This window comes from Myotis brandtii, unplaced genomic scaffold (assembly GCF_000412655.1).
Source record: "Myotis brandtii unplaced genomic scaffold, ASM41265v1 scaffold127, whole genome shotgun sequence".
In the NCBI taxonomy this organism is placed as follows: domain Eukaryota; kingdom Metazoa; phylum Chordata; class Mammalia; order Chiroptera; family Vespertilionidae; genus Myotis; species Myotis brandtii.
Window position 1 is genome coordinate 18,184 of NW_005354464.1, and position 18,113 is coordinate 36,296.

General features: G+C 37.3%; 1 protein-coding gene across 1 annotated transcript in view; it reads right to left on the reverse strand.

Annotated features, from left to right (window-relative positions):
* Nucleotides 1-18,113, reverse strand: part of LOC102251958 (PEX5-related protein) — a gene marked incomplete at its 3' end in the record, with an annotated part of 103,528 nt that overhangs the window by 17,107 nt on the left and 68,308 nt on the right. The window contains exons 3-4 of the mRNA XM_014534205.1: nt 12,337-12,402; nt 9,858-9,962 (exon numbers count right to left, since the gene is read on the reverse strand). Of these exons, the coding sequence (XP_014389691.1) occupies nt 9,858-9,962; nt 12,337-12,402 (171 nt within the window). The remainder of the gene's footprint in view (nt 1-9,857; nt 9,963-12,336; nt 12,403-18,113) is intronic.

An 18,113-nucleotide genomic window follows, 5' to 3' on the forward strand; every position in this document is an offset into this window, starting at 1 on the left:
GGAATGCTTTAAGCTTTTGTAGTGCATAACAAACATTATTTTGAAAGAGTACAAAATATTGTTATATTAGCTGTCATATTACCTACATATCTAGTAGATATGTTTGTGAAAATCTATATGTAAAGCAGATTTCTGTTTCAATGATACTTTCCCATAGGCTTGTTCTGTAATTTCAGAACTTTTTCAGTTTAAATTTAAAAAAAAATATTTTTTATTGATTTCAGAGAGGAAGGGAGAGGGTGAGAGAGATAGAAACATCAATGATGAGAGAGAATCATTGATTGGCTGCCTCTTGCATGCCCCCCCCCTCCCCGCCCCCCGCCCTGCTCCGGAGATTGAACCCGAAAGCCCGTGGAACCTAGGACCCTTCAATCCACAGGCCAATGCTCTATCCACTGAGCCAAACGAGCTAGGGCTCAGTTTGATTTTTAGTAGGTCTCTATCAGTGGCAGCCATCCATTTACTATCAGTAATTCTGTGCCTCTTAAATCCAGACTTCCTTAAGTTCTATTTCTGTGATTAAGGGAAAAAATATACTGATGATCTAAAAGTGGTTAATCCTTAAATTAAATTAATTGCCTTAGTTTTTCACAAGATTTTATATTGGCCTTTCTTAAAATGGGCATAGTCATTAGTTTTCTATGCATTATATAAAAAAGATAAGCCTAAAAATCTCTAGATTTTAAAATACTGATTTGCAAGGCTGTATTTTAAAAGAGATATAAAATATGAATGAAGTGTTTTGAGTATTACCAAATCAAAATATTTTATGTGACTCTACTCACTTTCACTTTATTATTTCTTTAGCACAGTGTCAGTGGTATTATAGCTTAGAACTTATGGAAGATGGCAAGAGACCTATGAATAATGGTAAATATGGGAAGAAAAAAATGCAATACTGTTAATATTGAAGGAAGAATATGGAAACATTTAGCGATCATTCGGGCACTAAAAACTAAGAGGCAATTTGGTACTTTTGCATGTTCATCCTACAGGGATAAACCTCAGATCTTCACTGGAGTTTAGGATTTTGACATAGAACTGGTGATTTGACTTTCATACATAGTAATATGCAGACATTATCAAGGGGTAAGCCTGGAGAATGCCCATTTCCTTTTAGTGTTTAAGTTACAGTGATAGAAATTTCTTCAATTAGTATAAGTTTAGTGTTACATGTATACAGACTCACAGATTCTTCTAGGAATCAAATTATCTAAGGTCTTAACCTATGTTTTGGTCTTAACCTTTTTTGGGGGGTGGGGTGGGAGGGGGATGTCCCTTTAACTGATGAGTGAAACTCTCAGTACCTTTGAATTTTTTCTGAATTTGAACATTCTTGGGTATCATCCATCTTATTTATGTTGAAATATTTTTTGATGTTGAGGGACTATGAGCCTTTCATATTTCTGGGATAAAATATATTTAAATTTTTGTAAATGCTGTGGTCTATTTGAGTTTAGGAGTGATTTATAATATTTTCTGGTATAAAAGTCAATTTTACCATCTGGAAATGTAGTTGAAAGCACTGACACAGAATATAATATACTAGAAAATGAAGACATTGTTAAACATCACTGATTCTGGGAACCCTTCTGAGTCCACAAAATTCGCCATGTACTTTTTCTGAAAATGTGATTAGTTTTCTAGGACTTGTATTTCATTTATAGTTTGATCATGTAAAAGCTTTGTGTATATAAGAGCTTCCAAAGGACCCATACATTAATGTATATTTCTTGGTAGAACTTGCCCTTTTAACCATATGTGCTAAGTGTAATGAACCCATCTAGTGTGATATCACCAGAGTGATGTGATTGTCCTGACTTAGCAACAATGCTTATCTCCAGGCTGTGTCATTCTCATGTCAAATGAGGTCTGGATTCTAATGCATTATAAACATTCATGGAGGGTGAAGGTCACCATCAAGTATGGCACCACACTATACTCACAGAAGTTAGTGTAACAGGCTAGCATTAAGTAAGCAGTGCATTTTAATGACTTCGTCTCTAGTTCTAGGTCTCAGATCTATTGGCTAAGGCGCATAAGGTACAAAGAGTAAATATAACCAATACAACTGCAACTTTAAAAGTTATATATATATTTACATATATGTGCAATGTCCTAACTATCTCTTTGATAGCCATTATTTCTCTAAAGAAGTCTGATGATATTGATAGATAACTAAGAATAATGTAGTTATTCTCTTAGTCATGATTTGAAGATCAATTATTATCCTATCTAATAAAGAGGGAATATGCTAATTGACTGCCATGCCCTCAAAGATGGTGGCACCCACAGCCAATAAGAAGAGAATATGCTAATTGACCATCCCACCCTCAAAGATGGAGGCGTCTACAGCCACAAGATGGCCGGCAGGGGAGGACAGTTAGGGGCGACCAGGCCTGCAGGGGAGGGCAGTTGGGGGCAACCGGGCCGGCAGGGGAGCAGTTAGGCATCAATCAGGCTGGCAGGGGAGCGGTTAGGGGGGGATCAGGCTGGCAGGCAGAAGTGGTTAGGGGCAATCAGGCAGGCAGGCAGGCGAGTGGTGGGGAGCCAGCAGTCCCAGATTGTGAGAGGGTGCAGGCTGGGCTGAGGGACACCCCCCTCCCCCAGTACATGAATTTCGTGCACTGGGCCTCTAGTATAAAGATAAGTATAAATTATAGTCCACAAAAGTCCCCATATACTTTTTCTTAACTTTGGATACAATTAAATTCCTTTGTGGAATAGGCATAAATTACTTATAGTTTTAGGAAGCCAGATTGCTAGATTTCTATACTTTTAGTTGTAAACACTGAAAAATGACAAAAGAATTCTAGAAAGTAAGACCTTTGTCCCCATAAACATCTAAATGGGGCAAAAAGGAAAAAGCACAATTAATTGAGAGGCCCACCCTCTTAAGCAAGTCTGCTTTATCAAAGGTAATTGGATTTTTAGGGGGAGTCTCTCTCTTCTTTCATACTTCAGACTTATTTTCTGGAGCAAGCACCTCTAGCATTCTCAGTGTTTCTCAACCAAAGAAGAGGTGTTCAGAGAGACTTTAGGGAGCCCAGGACTATGGCATGGCTTCTCCAGTCTTCTCCTACCCCTGCCTCACAAAGCCTGGGTCTCTTCTACACGTACTATCTTGTTTCTGACCACATGTCATACCTGGACTGATAGAGATGTTATGTCTACCCAATTCCCATGAACTGAGCTGCTCTTCTGGCTTTCTCCATAGACACAAATCAGAGGAAATAAACTACTTTCTGTGTCAGTGTTTTTAAGCTGAAGCACAGTTTAGCTCTTGGGAAATGCTGGGGTTGGAATGGAGGATAGTGACAGGGCTCAGAGGTGAAGAAGATAAAAGGCCAGGTTCCAGATAGCATGGGAAGATAATTTGGGAACTGAAAGTTTTTTTGGTTTCGATTGAGATGTGGAAGATGAAACTGGAGATATCATAACAAAATCTTTTTTTATAAGCGCTGAGGTCAGAGACTCTGGCTTATTCATATTTATGTTCTTCACAACTTTGAATAGAATGCCTTCATATAAGAAGGGCTCAGTAAATGGTTAGCAAAGGGACAGTGACTCTGCAGAAACAGAAGATATAAAAAGATTTTTCTCAAACAGTCCCGATTTTGAACTGTGTCTTTAGCCGGATGAATTTAGGAATCCTTATTTTAACCATACTGAGTCCCATTTTATTTTTATTTGTATAGGTAAGAATAGCTTTTCACATGGCCTCCCCCTCCACATTTTCAAACAAGTTTATGGTTTTCCTATGGTGACTTGAGACTAAGTAAATCTTTTAGGTCATAAAGGAAAATTGCTAGCTGAACTGAATCCCCCAAATAGTTCCCCTTAGCTTTCCTTCCAAATTGCATGCCATTTATTCTCTCCTTGTTCATTGGTAGGATACTGCTTGTTTTTCTTAGAATTACTCCCTTCAGTTTGAAAAGACTTTGTTTTTCAAGTGTGGTGAACATTTCATCCTTTGGGTACAGAGTACATTGATGTTATAAAAATAATAAAAAAGGTGAGTCAAAAGGTTTCCAATTTTTTTTTTGAGTAACTGAGTTGGAGTGATTGCAATTTTGGCCCAATCTGACTATCATAATGGAGTTCAAGTGACCCATCCACTCCATTCGCTGCTAAGGTGTTTGCCTCACTTTGTTTACATGTTCATTTCTCATCCTCCTTTGTCCTCTTCTCAAGGTTGAGATAAGCTCAAAGGCCTTTGCAATGGTGACATCCCTATTTCTCTTTCAGGGTCCCATTCTACTGCATATTGGGAACCTTCAGTGCTGGGCAGCAAGCACCTTCCTACAGCATCTCCACGTTCCCACCTTTACCCAGTTTTATCTCCTTTCCTCCTACTCGACTATGAACTCTTTGAGAGTAGAGACCTTATCCACTTAACATTTGTATTTCACAGTAGCAGTTTAATAAATGTTGACTGATTTTATGTCTAACTAAATGGTGGATTATACAAAAGAATGATTGCATGGGCAACCTTGATTTCATACTGGGTTTCATCAACTCAGAGAGGCCGGGGGTCCTCAGAAATGTTTACCAATTTCCTGACAGGTTTTAAACCACAAATGTAAGTCCATCACCCTCCCCACCACCCAGTGTCACATCATTTAAATGTTTGGAAACCTAGAGGTACTTAAGGGGACATTTCCAAATGCAAGGCTTCTATCAAAAAGTGAAGAATGCAAAGAGTGAATGCTCAACGAGAAAAATTGAAATAAAGTCACAGGCCTGCTCCATGTAATCCTTGGGAGAAGGATAAAGACCAAAGCAAATGGGAGGCCAGTGACAGATCAACACACAGAGGTTTTAGGTCAGAGATTCAAATTTTGAGATTTTGAGGGGAAACCCTTATATGATCAATGGACATGGAAACAAAAGGAAACAGTGGAAGTTAGAAGATAGATGAGAACTTGCAAGGAGGGGTTTGTTATTCAGAATTCAAAAGACTATTGAACCTTACACCTTCTTTGTAATCATAGCTTGTGAACGAAATATTCAAATATCTTCAGTTTACTTATGACTTAGACTGGTTAATTGGTGTGGCCAATATTAGCCACCACAGGACCAAACTGGTTGTTAATTTACATCAACACTGTGTTTTGTGTTGAACAAAATGCAGATAATATCATCCAGCTTTAATGAATTATGATCTATTTTAAAACTTTGTCTAAAAATGCATTTGTCTTAGTTCAACTTGAATTTCTCTCATTTCAATGTTAAAAAAATAAATTATTATATGATCTAAGCTACAGGGGAATATTTAACCAAGACGAAAGGAGATTTTTCTGCTTTGAATACTGTCTGTTACTTAAGCTCCAGTATATGTTTATATAGCTTGTTTTGTGACTTAAATCTAAGCTTATTTGTCTTTAACCAACATATAGCTTAGGTGTTTCATTAAAAAATATAGAGCTAAAAGTTTGTGATAATTTATATCAGTATGAATTAACTTCAAATCAAAATACATTTCAATGATAAAACAGGGTCTGTCAAGAATAATAACTCATTATTTCATCACTTTACAATTCAGATTGATGATCTCAAAATTGTTTTAAAGTAAAATATTCTGTTTTTATTTTTAAGCATTTTAGTACTTAAAAAATAATTTTAAAAGTTAAAACATTGAAGTTAATAAGTTAAAAACAGTTGACAAATACCTCATATTTGTGATGTTGATTTTAAAAATTGCAAAAGTATACCATGTCTTTTATCTCATCTAAATAATAGAAAAAAATTTAATAATGTTTTATTTATATAAAAATGAAAACACAAATATGCTTTTAAAAGGTATATCTTTATGCATTTTGAAAATGCCTTTACTATTCCTGACACTGTTGATTCAAAGCATGTGCCATTTGGTGAGTATGTTTCACTCATAATTTTGTAATTGAACTATTTGCTTATGGCTTTATTAGTTGTATCCAAATTGAGAAATTTGTGCAATGCCCATCAAAATAGTGACCCTATCAAAACTAAGTTAACTGATAAATCCATTGAAAAGACAAGACAACTAAATCATTATCATGAGCCCCTTAAATACTCAGATCTTGGTGGCTTTGTCTTGGTACCTCTGACACTGGGCAGAATTTATTTCTTATGAGCTAATAGTACTAATGGTTCTGCCCACGGCCCAGTTTTTATACAGTATATGAGTCCCAGTAGATCTTTTTGTAGAGAATAACCATGTGATAACTTTCAACTCTGACTTGATCTAAATCTCAAATATTTTCCTGACAGGATAGTTATGTTTATAATTGTGAAGTTATTCATGGGAAAATGAACAGGTATTACTCTTTACAACTTGGGTAGTACTAACACTAGGGCAGGCAGGAGAACATAATTAAAACAATTGTTTCAAGTTAGTAATAGAAACCTACCCCGAATAAGGCTATATTTAGTAGCCTTGAGAATATTTTTCCAACCAAAGACATTACTCTTTTTATCTTTATCAGACACAAAAAATTAAATTAATATTAAGGTATAAGGGGTGGGATATATAGAAAAACAAAGGCCAAGTTTGCAAAAACATGAAAAAAATCTTCTTAACAATAAGAGGTCTGGAACACATAGTTTTAAGACAATGTGCTCTATAGCAAAAAATGAAGGGGATATACCTTGCTAAAAAAGTACCAGGAAATATGGCTAAAATGAAAATTTCTAGGGTTCCTTATGAGAGAAAAATATTTGCTAAAGTCATTTCATTTTCATAAAGAATATAATTTTTCTACAATATAATCAATCTTTGACATATAGTTTTTCCTTCTACCCTCGAAGTGGATTTATTTATACTATTACAGTCTAGAGTAGTGCTCAATAGAAAGATAATGAGAGTGTAGTAATTTTAAGCTTTCTAGTAGCTTTTTTTTAAAAGTGAAAAGAAAATGGTGAAAATAATTTTGACAATACATTTTACCTAACCCCGTATATCCAAAATATTCTCATTTCAACTGTAATCAAAATAAAATTATTAATGTGTCAGTTTATATCATTTTTTGCACAAAATCTGGTGTGTATTTTATACTTATAGCACATTGCAATTTGGGGTAGTTACAAAGGACTCACCAGACACATGTGGGTACTGCCTACTGTATTGGACAGCACAGGTCCAGCGAAACTTTCTCTTTAAAGACTTGACAATTCACCTATTTTTTTCTTTCCTTCAATCCTTTCATCAATGCACACTTGTTTACATACTGTTTGACTTTAAGTGTTAGTCTAGGACAGCATGAACTTGAGCTTCTTTGAAGTGCTTGACATATTGTTTGTTAATACAGAATTAATAATTACATTAAATAAAAAGGGGTCCAGCAAACTCTGAGTTCAGGTCACCTGGCCAACTCTTGTGTTTTGTTTGGTTTGTTCAATGTACTATGAATGACTTCCCTGGAGTATGTTTGGCTAAATCCCTCTCAAAGAGATCATAATAATCACACAATACAAGAAAATCCTTCAGTGTAAATTATTCTGCAGTTACAATCTGTTGAATAAACAGTTACTAAACAGGTTAGGAACTCAGTGTTTCAAGGACGTGTCTGTACTTTATCCATTGTGATTGTCCCAAGGACGCCACTGAGAGAGCAGCAATCGGCTTCAGCCATCTCTGAAATCTATGAATGAGCAGCTGGCATCGACATACCAGTGATGAAGATGAGTCGATGTATTCAGCAGTATGTAGCGCTATGTCATAAGGGGCTTTACAGAAGACACCGGGACAAACACGTTTCAAGACTAATGCGTTCACATGTGTAAGAATGTGGTATGGTACACGGACTGGTGCTGTGGTTGCCATGAGAAGTACTCACTTTTTCAGATCATTCTGCTGCTTTTGGGCTTGTGCATAGCAGGGAAGAAGCCACTTGTGTACAGTGGAAAAAGTATATCAACTAAGAAAACTGCATTTGACTGAGAAATAATTGTATCACAGCCGTCACTGAATTCATTTCATAAAATGATCAACACAACAGGTGCATTACATGTTATGAATCAGAACTCTGTTTGCTGATTCATAAACTTGCCAGTATGCAACAAGAATAAGATGCATCAAAGAAAGCATTGTGTAATCTTCATGCAGTAAAATTGTAACCAATATCTCAAAAACAGTTAATGCAACATTCGACAGGGATTAAATAAGGAACTTGGTACACACAAATGTTCTGAATATGAGAAAATGGTAATCACAATTTTTTTTCTAAATTAAAAAATAAAAAATATTGTTTTGCATTAAATTTTAAATTCAAGCTTAGGTGACAATGGTAATTTTGCACATTTAAAAAGGATTACTGGGAAGCACATACCAATGCAAGGGTTGGGGGAAAAGGAATTTTGCGAACTAGACCCTGTCCTAAATCGTGATGTCCTGAGATGATACGTTGTAGCACAACTATGCCAATTCCAACTCTGGATAGGTCTTATCTACTGATGTATGTGGTTCTGTCATTAGCCGAGAATTTAAAGTGGTTCTCACTTCCCTCAGCATCGACCTGAGAAACTATGGGCTGAATATTTTGAACATGGATTCTTCGAAGGGCAAGAGATCAATGTAAAACTGTGTATGTTTTACTATGCAAATTGTGTAAAGAATGGAGACCTTTGTAAATATCAAGCAAATTTCTTTCCCACGACGACTGTGTCATTGGGAAGAAGCATCTCTTTTTTCATGGATAAAAAACTCACAACATAAAACTTATCCCAAAGTCCTCGGAATCATTAATAACTTTTTTAAAATACTCAATGTTGATGTTATATGTTGTTATAATTTTCGTTCCTTACAACATAGCGTGTAGAAGAAAGAAAACCACACATGTTGGCAGCAGCTGGGGATGTGCTCTGATGCTATTCTGAAAATAAGTTGCCATAATTTAGCTTTTGAGATAAATGCCTTTCATGAGGACTGCATATGGACATTTTTCTAATTGTAGACATGTTCATATAATTGGAACTGAATAACTGCATTTACTACTGCATTATGGAAAAAAAGGAAATATTTAAGATAACAACCTAATCTAAATTATAAGATAAATGCAAGTAAAAATATTTTTCATTTAAGAATTTAAAACTGATAGTTCCACAGAGTGGTGATGGGTATATTATACATATTTATGTGGATTTTACAGGGTATTTCAAAAGTCCCTGAGGACATACAGGATTCACAGTCTCAGCATGTCTTCGCATATAAATGCAAACTTTTTTCTATATTTGCTATAATAAATGCTGAAAATGGCTCTCATGTGCTTATAATAGAGATATTTTTGTTGCCAAGGTCACTAAGTAGAAGAGGGGTCACAGATGCCATTTTCTGCAGGGGGACTCAGGGACTTCTGGCTCAATCCTGTAAATTAGTCACCCACATAAATATGTATAGACATATATGTAGTATGCATAGTCACAACATAAATATATTTAACATTTAAGAAAATTTAGATATTCTACTGGTAAACTGACATATGTATACCATATAACTTGTTATTTATTCAAAGGAATTTGATTTTTTTGATTGTTGTTTTTCAAATGTATCATTAGCTTAATTGTTATTTCTTTCCCAAAGTTATAAACAAGACTCCTTTATAAAGAAGCAACATATTTTACTTGCACATACATTTTTAAGCTGAAGTTAAGTAATGAAAATTAATATTCACAAATAAATAACTAAACGATGAAATTTTTCTTAGCAATTTTCGTTTTCACTTTATAATGTATAATTGTTTCATTGAAACTGTGCTTTAGAAATTAGTTCAAGTTAATGTTTTTTTTTTTGGTTTTTTTTTTTTGCTAGTTAAAAATCACAACGGTCTGATATATTAACATATGTCAGCTTCCTACAGGAGCCCTATGGGTCTGCCCACCTGTGATGTCATAGTAAGGAGGGGCTTTTCTTCAGCAGACTCCTCCCTCGGTATCTCCTTCATCACCATGGCAACAGCCTTATCTGCCGCCCTAGAGCCTTTTCCCTATAACAGTGAAATCAACAATGACTTGTGTCAGGAGAAATCTTTAAGTTATTATTTATTACAAGATAGTCTAATGTTTAAAGACCAATCCAACATAAATGAAGAAGTAGGCTGCTGCAAGTGAGTCTTGAGGCTTTTGGCTGAAGAGAAAACACACAATATCTGAAAAAAGATTGTTTGTGAACTTGAGCTACTTTTTCAGCTTTACAACTGACATTTAATTTTAACATAGTACTTTATATGTATGGTATATTTTAGGCAATTTACATGACATGAACATAATTTATAGCATCTATTTAAATACAGTATGAATTGCCTGTTATGTTCATTTATAAATTATTCCTATATAATTTCTAAAACGTTTGAATGACAGGAGTCTGGGACAGGGATTGGGATAAGGAGGGCTTGGTGGGTGGTCTCTGGAGTCTGTCATTTTTGAGTGGATTGGGCATAAAAAGAATAAAAGTGTCATAAAAACATCTCAAAAATTCTTCAGTAGTCTAATGTCACAGGAATTCACCTAGCTTATTTTGTGGAGCTAGCATGAAAAAAACTTGTAACTCTATGTTTTTGAGACCAAATAATTTTAATAGAATTTTAAAATCTCTTTTCATTGGAGAATCTGTAAATCCAGACATAAATAAAAATGATTACTAATTGAGGCATTGATAGATATAGATATAAATATGTAGGTATATACATTCCCTACATTTTTTGTCTCATACAAACAGTTATAAACTATAAAGGGGTATGCTGGCTTTCTGTCTTTTTGGTTTACTAGATTTTTAATTTTTGAGAGTAGATACAGCATCATGGAAAAAATGAAATAAAATACTACCTTCTTGATCCAATTAGAAGCATCTCATACTATGTAAAAATTAAATAATCTCTAAACACTTTAAAAACAGAAAACTTTAATTTTCTTATGTCTCTGGGCAAAGCCTCTCTGGAGAAAATAATTTTATAATAAAAGCACACATGAATATCTGTGCTGTAAATCTATTTAAAATACAAATGTAGCATATAGAGACATCATAGGCCCAGAAACAAAAATGGACATATGTGGTCTGTTGTCTGAAAGGGGATTAAGAGCAATCCAACATAAATGGGAGTTAGGGTTAATATGAATTCTAGAGGTTAATAAATCTTGATCCTTTCTATGTAATGCAAAAGAGTAGAATCACATTATTATCATGGTCTTGCACAGTACTTTAAGAGTTTAGAAGGTAGGTCTATTCCAGGAAGCAAGTCTTCTGAGATGAAGAAGGAGTGACTCTAATTGCATTCTACTGTAACTCCTGTGCCCTCAGTTTGTTATGTGCTAATCATCCATTTTCTCAGGCATTCCTTTCTAAATAACAAGTGGCAGCTTTTATTTATGAAAACAAAGAAAAACTTTATAGTTACTAGATTTTAGAATGTGTGAATCTCTTTATTTCTCAAAGTTTATTTCTTTGTTTTTAATTTTTATTTAAGAACTAGCATTATTGAATGATAATGTTTATTTCCATGATGGGATATAAACTACAAGAGATTTTATTTATCAGGAGTTACTATCAAATATGTTCTGGAATGTCTCTATGGCCACAATCCTTAAAATCACTGACTACTAGAAGAATAAAGGAAAACATTAAAAATTGGGGAGCATAATGATCCCAGGTTTATTCTTTAATGATGAACTTCCTAAAATGTGAACTTCCTAAAATAGAGATGCATACAATTCTGAATTCTGGGAAAAGATTATTATAGAACTATTAAATTGTTTTACATTTTTTCAAAATATAAAAATTATTGGGATGAAACATTACATACTATAAGCTTAGCATACCTTTATAAGCTATTCTCATTACAGGTTAAATATAGTTTAACAAATATTTTTGAGCTTATTTTTTTTCAAAAGAGCAAAATCATTTGTGAAGAATTCTTTCCATGCTCCAAGAACTTCTAATAAGATAGCAATGAACGAAGTGGCATGCTTATATTTAAATTCCTAACATACTTAAAAGAACAAATCTAATGTTACAAGGTATAATTTTAAAAAAATAATAATAATTCAGACTCTTATCCTGAGCTAAGGAAAAAAAAAAGGTCAATTGATGAGCATCTCAAAAAATTTTAGGTCAATATTTCAATACACTACTTATTTGAAATGCTACCAATCCGTAAACTACATATAGATATTTTTCACATGTGCAACTAGAGTAGCTAGAATTAGCAACGGACATGCCATTTCACTAAAACAAACAAACAAAAAAACCAAACCAAAACAAAAATTAGTCCTTTCATGCTGAACTCTAGAACAAAGCAGTGGTCAGCTAGAAAGGATGTATCATTAACACATGCGGTGCTTTTGATTTCTTGCAGAAAAACCCACCAAAGCCAGGGTCAGGTCACTTTTTTGAAGACAGTGCCACTTTTTCTTCAAGGTTACACCTACTACCTGAAAAGAGTCATGACACCCATGTTAGAGCCTGCTAGCAAAGTTCCCCTTTACAGCCTGTTGGCTTTGAGTCATTCCCCCGAGAGCCTCACTGTTTACACGTGTGGTGCAGTCCGAGGACAGAACGGGAAGGTCTGCCACCATGACATCGCCACGGTTCCAGATACAGTGTCTGAGACCACTGCCAAACCTAGTGAACACACTCATTTATCAAAGCGAGATTTCCCCCAGATCACACGGCCACCTCCACCTGGTACCTGAAAATCAAACTGTTATTTCTGACTTGTCCATGTATCTCCTGGGACAACATTTCTAAAATTCAGATCCCGACTGATAATTGAGTTGGCAATTCATAAAACTGTACAACTTGGCTTATTGGTAGTCTGTGGGGCTGACAGTAATACAACTGTAGAGGTTTTTTTCCCTTTGTTGAAGCCAATGGCTCAAAACATTGTAAGAACTATATGCGCATAATTATCCAGACTTTAAGCTCAATTTCTAAATATAACTATACCGAAGGATAAATATTCATCTATTATTTGAAATAACATGGAGACAGCAAAAATGAACTCTTCACTGAATATACACACTCAAGCTTGTAAGAGGTTTTGGATTACATTAAGCCTGTGTGCTTTCCCATCCCATCATTCTCAGCAACAACAGAAAAGAATAGTGGCACTTTACAAGTTGATTACTACGCCGTGACACCCTCCAGCAGTTATTTCACTCTCCCTTTTTGTAAATAAAACTTCAAAACCACCTTTTCCCACTTCCTGGGTGAGTTTCTTAAGATTTTTTTTGGCTATTTTCCCCTGGTGATTTGCTGTAGAAAATTCTTCGATATTTCTCTTTATCACCTTGTTTCCTGAGCACTGAAATATATACAATTATAGCTTTTCTAACAAACAATAGTAACACCTGAGAATAATCTTTTGTTAACTTCTATTATAAGACTGGGCATAAATGAATGAAACATGGAGAGTATATAGCAAGTGACACTGACATAATTAAGGAAACCCAATGCGGGCTCACTCCTCTTTCTTAAATACAGAACATGAGGAACAGAGTAAACAGCACTGGAAGTCACAGGATCTTCTCAGGCTGGACACCAGGCTGTGCCGCTGCCAGATGACGAGGAGGTGTTGGCTCCAGGCCCGTCTCAAAAGGGAAGGAACTGAAGTATTTGGAGAAGCTACTGTGTGCTGGGCACTGCTCGGTGTTGGATGGATTTATACTTATTTGTTGCATGAGACCTCTGTGGGGTATACGTTGTCTTACTAGGTGGTTTGGGATATTGAGGCTCAGAGACTCAGAGACGGAGTGACTTGGTCAAGGCCTCAAAGCTGGTATGTGGCTGAGCAGGAAGGGAACCCAGTGCCAGCCTGTGAGCTTCCTTGTCTACCTCACTGTTATCTCTTCATTGGCTTGACAGGCCGGAGGGCTCCCCATGCAGTCCCCCTCCCCCTCCTCGCCCCCCCGTGAAATCATCCAAGTTTGGGGCAGCAACCACTTCTCAGGATAATGATACAGTCTGGATCAAGCCAGCATTTTTGAGATTTTCTTCAATCTGCAATGGTCACTAAGAATCAGCCTACCCATGACTTCACTCATAAGTACAATTCTAACAAAGTATTTCTGTTTTTTTTTTTCTTCATGGAAAACTAACCTAAGCATGTCATGTCTGTGAATCTTATTAGGTTTATAAGCTTTAGCATCCCTCTAATTCTGATTAAAATGCTAACTCAGCACTATTAAATGCCATCTGTACTAGGTGTTCTGAGATCTATTTTGGGTGCATGCAATACTTAAAAGTATGCAATTCCATGGTTAGTCCATTCATAAGCAATTTTCTAATTGCAGATTCTATTACTACTATATGAATTTTTTTAATTTAAAAATTATTTTTATTATTCCTAATTTATCAATAATAATCCAGAGTCTTTTTATCAGAAATATTAAATAGAAGCTATGAAGATGTAATAAATTAGGGAAAAGGTAAAAGACTATAATAGTAGTGATTTCCGGTAACCCCATATCATCTAATATATGAAATAAATGTATTCTTTTATTCTGATTACAAAAATTAAAACATGCTGTTACCAAAAATTGAGAAAAAAAAAGAAATAAGAAAATAAAATTAACAAGTCTGACATTTCCCCCCACCCCCAAATTTTATCTTTACAACATTGAAGTTTTTTAGGATGAATGTTTTAATGAAGACAAACTACCATCAAGCTCACAAGTGTGAATATATTGAATATATTTCTTCACATATACATACCTGTAAACAAATACCTGGCGTCTATAACATTTTGGTAATTTTGTTCCAAATGAAATGGTATTCAGTTTTACATATGCTAAAACCATTTTGTAACTCATAAATTCTGGACTCTGAACTTAAATGCACCCGCAGGAAACTGGCCACAAAAACTGACTAATTTCAGATGACTTTTCTCTCTGTCTCTTATGTGCAGAGCAAGGACAACATTCTTTTACTCAGGAAGGTAAATGTCAGGGTGTCATGCTCTCTTTAAACTCCCAACACGGGAGAATGTGAGAGCAATGTTTCCCAGTCTCCTCTGAACGCAGGCAATGCCTGTCTACCATACTGTGTCCTGCCCAGTGCAGTGAGTTCCTGTAGATTTCTTCCAACATACAGGAGGGTTCAGGCCATGCTGGTTCTAGCACAGTCACATTTAACTCATTCTCCCCACAACAGAATATTTTGTAAATTTAAAAAGTGGTACAAATAGAACTAAATCTGGGCACTCTGGTCAATCCGTATTTCCCAATATCCCAAAGGAAGCACAGATCTAGATGTAAACAATTGGGAAGCCTGGACAGAATTCTGTCTTCACCACAGATTCTCCTGTGGAATTCATAAGTCACAATAAACTCACCACTGGTTCAGTGCTCTGTTTTTAGCTGGAAATAATGCGATTTCTGATTCCTAAATATGGGTAGGGAAGTCACAGTGCACAAACTGGTGCCTCTCTGTTTAAATGATGACACAGGGCGTTTAAAAAAGGACCGCCAATCGACCCTCCATATATGTCTCCCTTACTATCTCCCCCCACCCCCCTCCAGCATTGTTCCCTGTGTGCACTCTTCTCCAAGCCATCACCTCTTCTAGGAAGTCCTCTGAGATGAACACAGAGTGACTCTAATTACATTCTACTATATAACTCCGTGCCCTCAGTTTGTGTCATGTGCTAATTGGTACTCTTTGGTTACGCTCTTCCAGACTGTGTATGTGGTGGTGGGAGAAAGTCTTGGATAACAGTCTCTATGGTCTTTAACTTTAATCTCTCCCCCCTCTCCCCACTCCTCCGCCCTCCCCCGTCAAAGTCGCTGGGATTCCGAGCCCACCACAGACATGCTTACTTTCCTTAACATGAATGATTGGTGCCAGAGGACATGGGGTCCCTTCCTCCATTGAAAAGAAAAGCTAAAAATTGTATTTTATGACAAGTTGGTATAAAGACAACTATGTATAATCCAGACTGGATTTATTGTTACATATTCATTATTATACTAGTGATTTTTGGAGTTCTGATTTTAAGAGAGATTAAAATTATAACATTTTTATGGGGCCTTAAACGTGTCTTGGGTCCTGTGAACTGTCCACTGTGCCTAGTGCCTAAGTTGACTCTGGGTTGGGGTCATCTCAACAGTCAGTGTGGCCTCCTCGTGGCTGCTCTGCTGTCCCTAGAGCTGATCTGTCACCTCTAGGTGGTAAATTTGGGCAGCAGCTGCTCCTCCCCGCCCCCCAAACTCCCACTGTGGCTGTTCCTGCCCTAATGGACCACTTTGCACTGCTGCTACTCTCATTACGTTTGTTAGGATCCAGGTATCTTCTAACACCATGGCAGCCCCCCTTATAGTGGTTTCACTTTCCAAAACTTCAATGACCTGTGGTCAACTACAGACCTAAAGTATTAAGTAGAAAATTCCAGAATTAAGCAATTCATACTGCAAGCCATTCTGAGCAGCATGATGGAACCTCCTGCTGTCCTGATCCACCCCACCTGGGATGTGAATCATCCCTCCGTCCAGCGTATCCACACTGTACAGGCTACCTGCCCATTGGTCCCTTAGTAGCTGCCTTAGTTACAGATTGATTGTTACAGGGCTTGTGTTTAAGTAACCCTTATTTTACTTAATAATTGCCCCCAAAGTGCAAAAGTTGTGATGCTGGCAATTTGGATATGCCAAAGAGAAGCTGTAAAGTGCTTCCTTTTAGGGAAAAAAGTATCCTATATAATAAAGAGGTAATATGCAAATTGACACCACACCCTCACAAGATGGCCACGCCCATGTCATCACAAAGATGGCCACGTCCATGTCATCACAAGATGGCTGCCACAGGATGGCCAGCAGGGGAGGGCAGTTGGGGGGGGACCAGGCCTACAGGGAAGGGCAGTTAGGGGCGACCAGACCAGCAGGGGAGGGCAGTTGGGGCAATAGGGCTGGCAGGGGAGGGCAGTGGGGGTGATCAGGCTGGCAGGGGAGGGCAGTGGGGGTGATTGGGCCAGCAGGGGAGGGAAGTTGGGGGCAATCAGGCTGGCAGGGGAGCAGTTAGGCGTTGATCAGGCTGGCAGGGGAGTGGGTAGGGGCAATTAGGCAGGCAGGCGAGCAGTTGAGAGCCAGCAGTCCCGGATTGTGAGAGAGATGTCCGACTGCCGGTTTAGGCACGATCCCTGTGGGCAGTTGGACATCCCCTGAGCAGTCCCAGATTGGAGAGGGTGTAGGCTGGGTTGAGGGACAAACCCCGCTCTCCCCACAGTGGACGAATTTCATACACTGGGCCTTTAGTGTATGTATTGGAAACATCATAGTATATTTAGGATTTGGTAGTAACCAAGGTTTCAGGTATCCACTGGGGGCCTTGGAATATATCCCTTGTGGATAAGGGGGTGGGGTGTGGAGAGCCGATATAGGGTTAAGCCTTGGACTGACCTGTTGGCAAAGTCACAAACAAGTCCCAGCTTAGAGGGCACAGTCCTCTTAGCATAATTAGGCTTGACCTTATAACACTCCCTAGATCTTATCTGGGAAGCTAATGGGCTGAGGGAAGTGCAGGAAGTGTAACTATGGTCAAAACAAGTGAAACTCACAAGAACAGTGTAACTATGGTAACCACTACCTTGTTTACCTCTGACTATAAAAGGGTTGGTGCGGCCTGAGCACTGGTGGAAGTCCTTCCTCTTGAGTTGGACTTACCCACCTGGCCCCCCAATATTCCCAAATTATCTCTTGTCTTTTCTTTTTCATTTGTGTGCGGCTCCTCTTCCAGATCCTGAACCCTGAACCACGCGGGACGTGGAGGGAAACATTTACAACATCTGGCGCCCAACGGGAAATCTGGAAGTGAAGGCTTCGCCTAGAGTGAAAAAACGAAGTTTCACCGTAAAAGGTGGGGAAGAATTCACCGTAAAGGTAGGGAAGAATTCACCGTAAAGGTGGGGAAGAATTCACCGTAAAGGTGGGAGATATATCACCGTACGCAAAGCCCACAATCAGCTGCAGAAGTCGCGATCTGTAAGTAGGGTGGGAACATTTTCTTAGCCAGGCTAATGGGGCAGGATTCGGCTTAAAAAAGTAAGAAACTTTATTATAGACTTTTGGATTGCATGCTTAAGGAGTTAAAGTTTCAGAAGGTAATCTCTTATAATTTTTGCTTGATGTTATAGAACATAACCCTTGTTTTC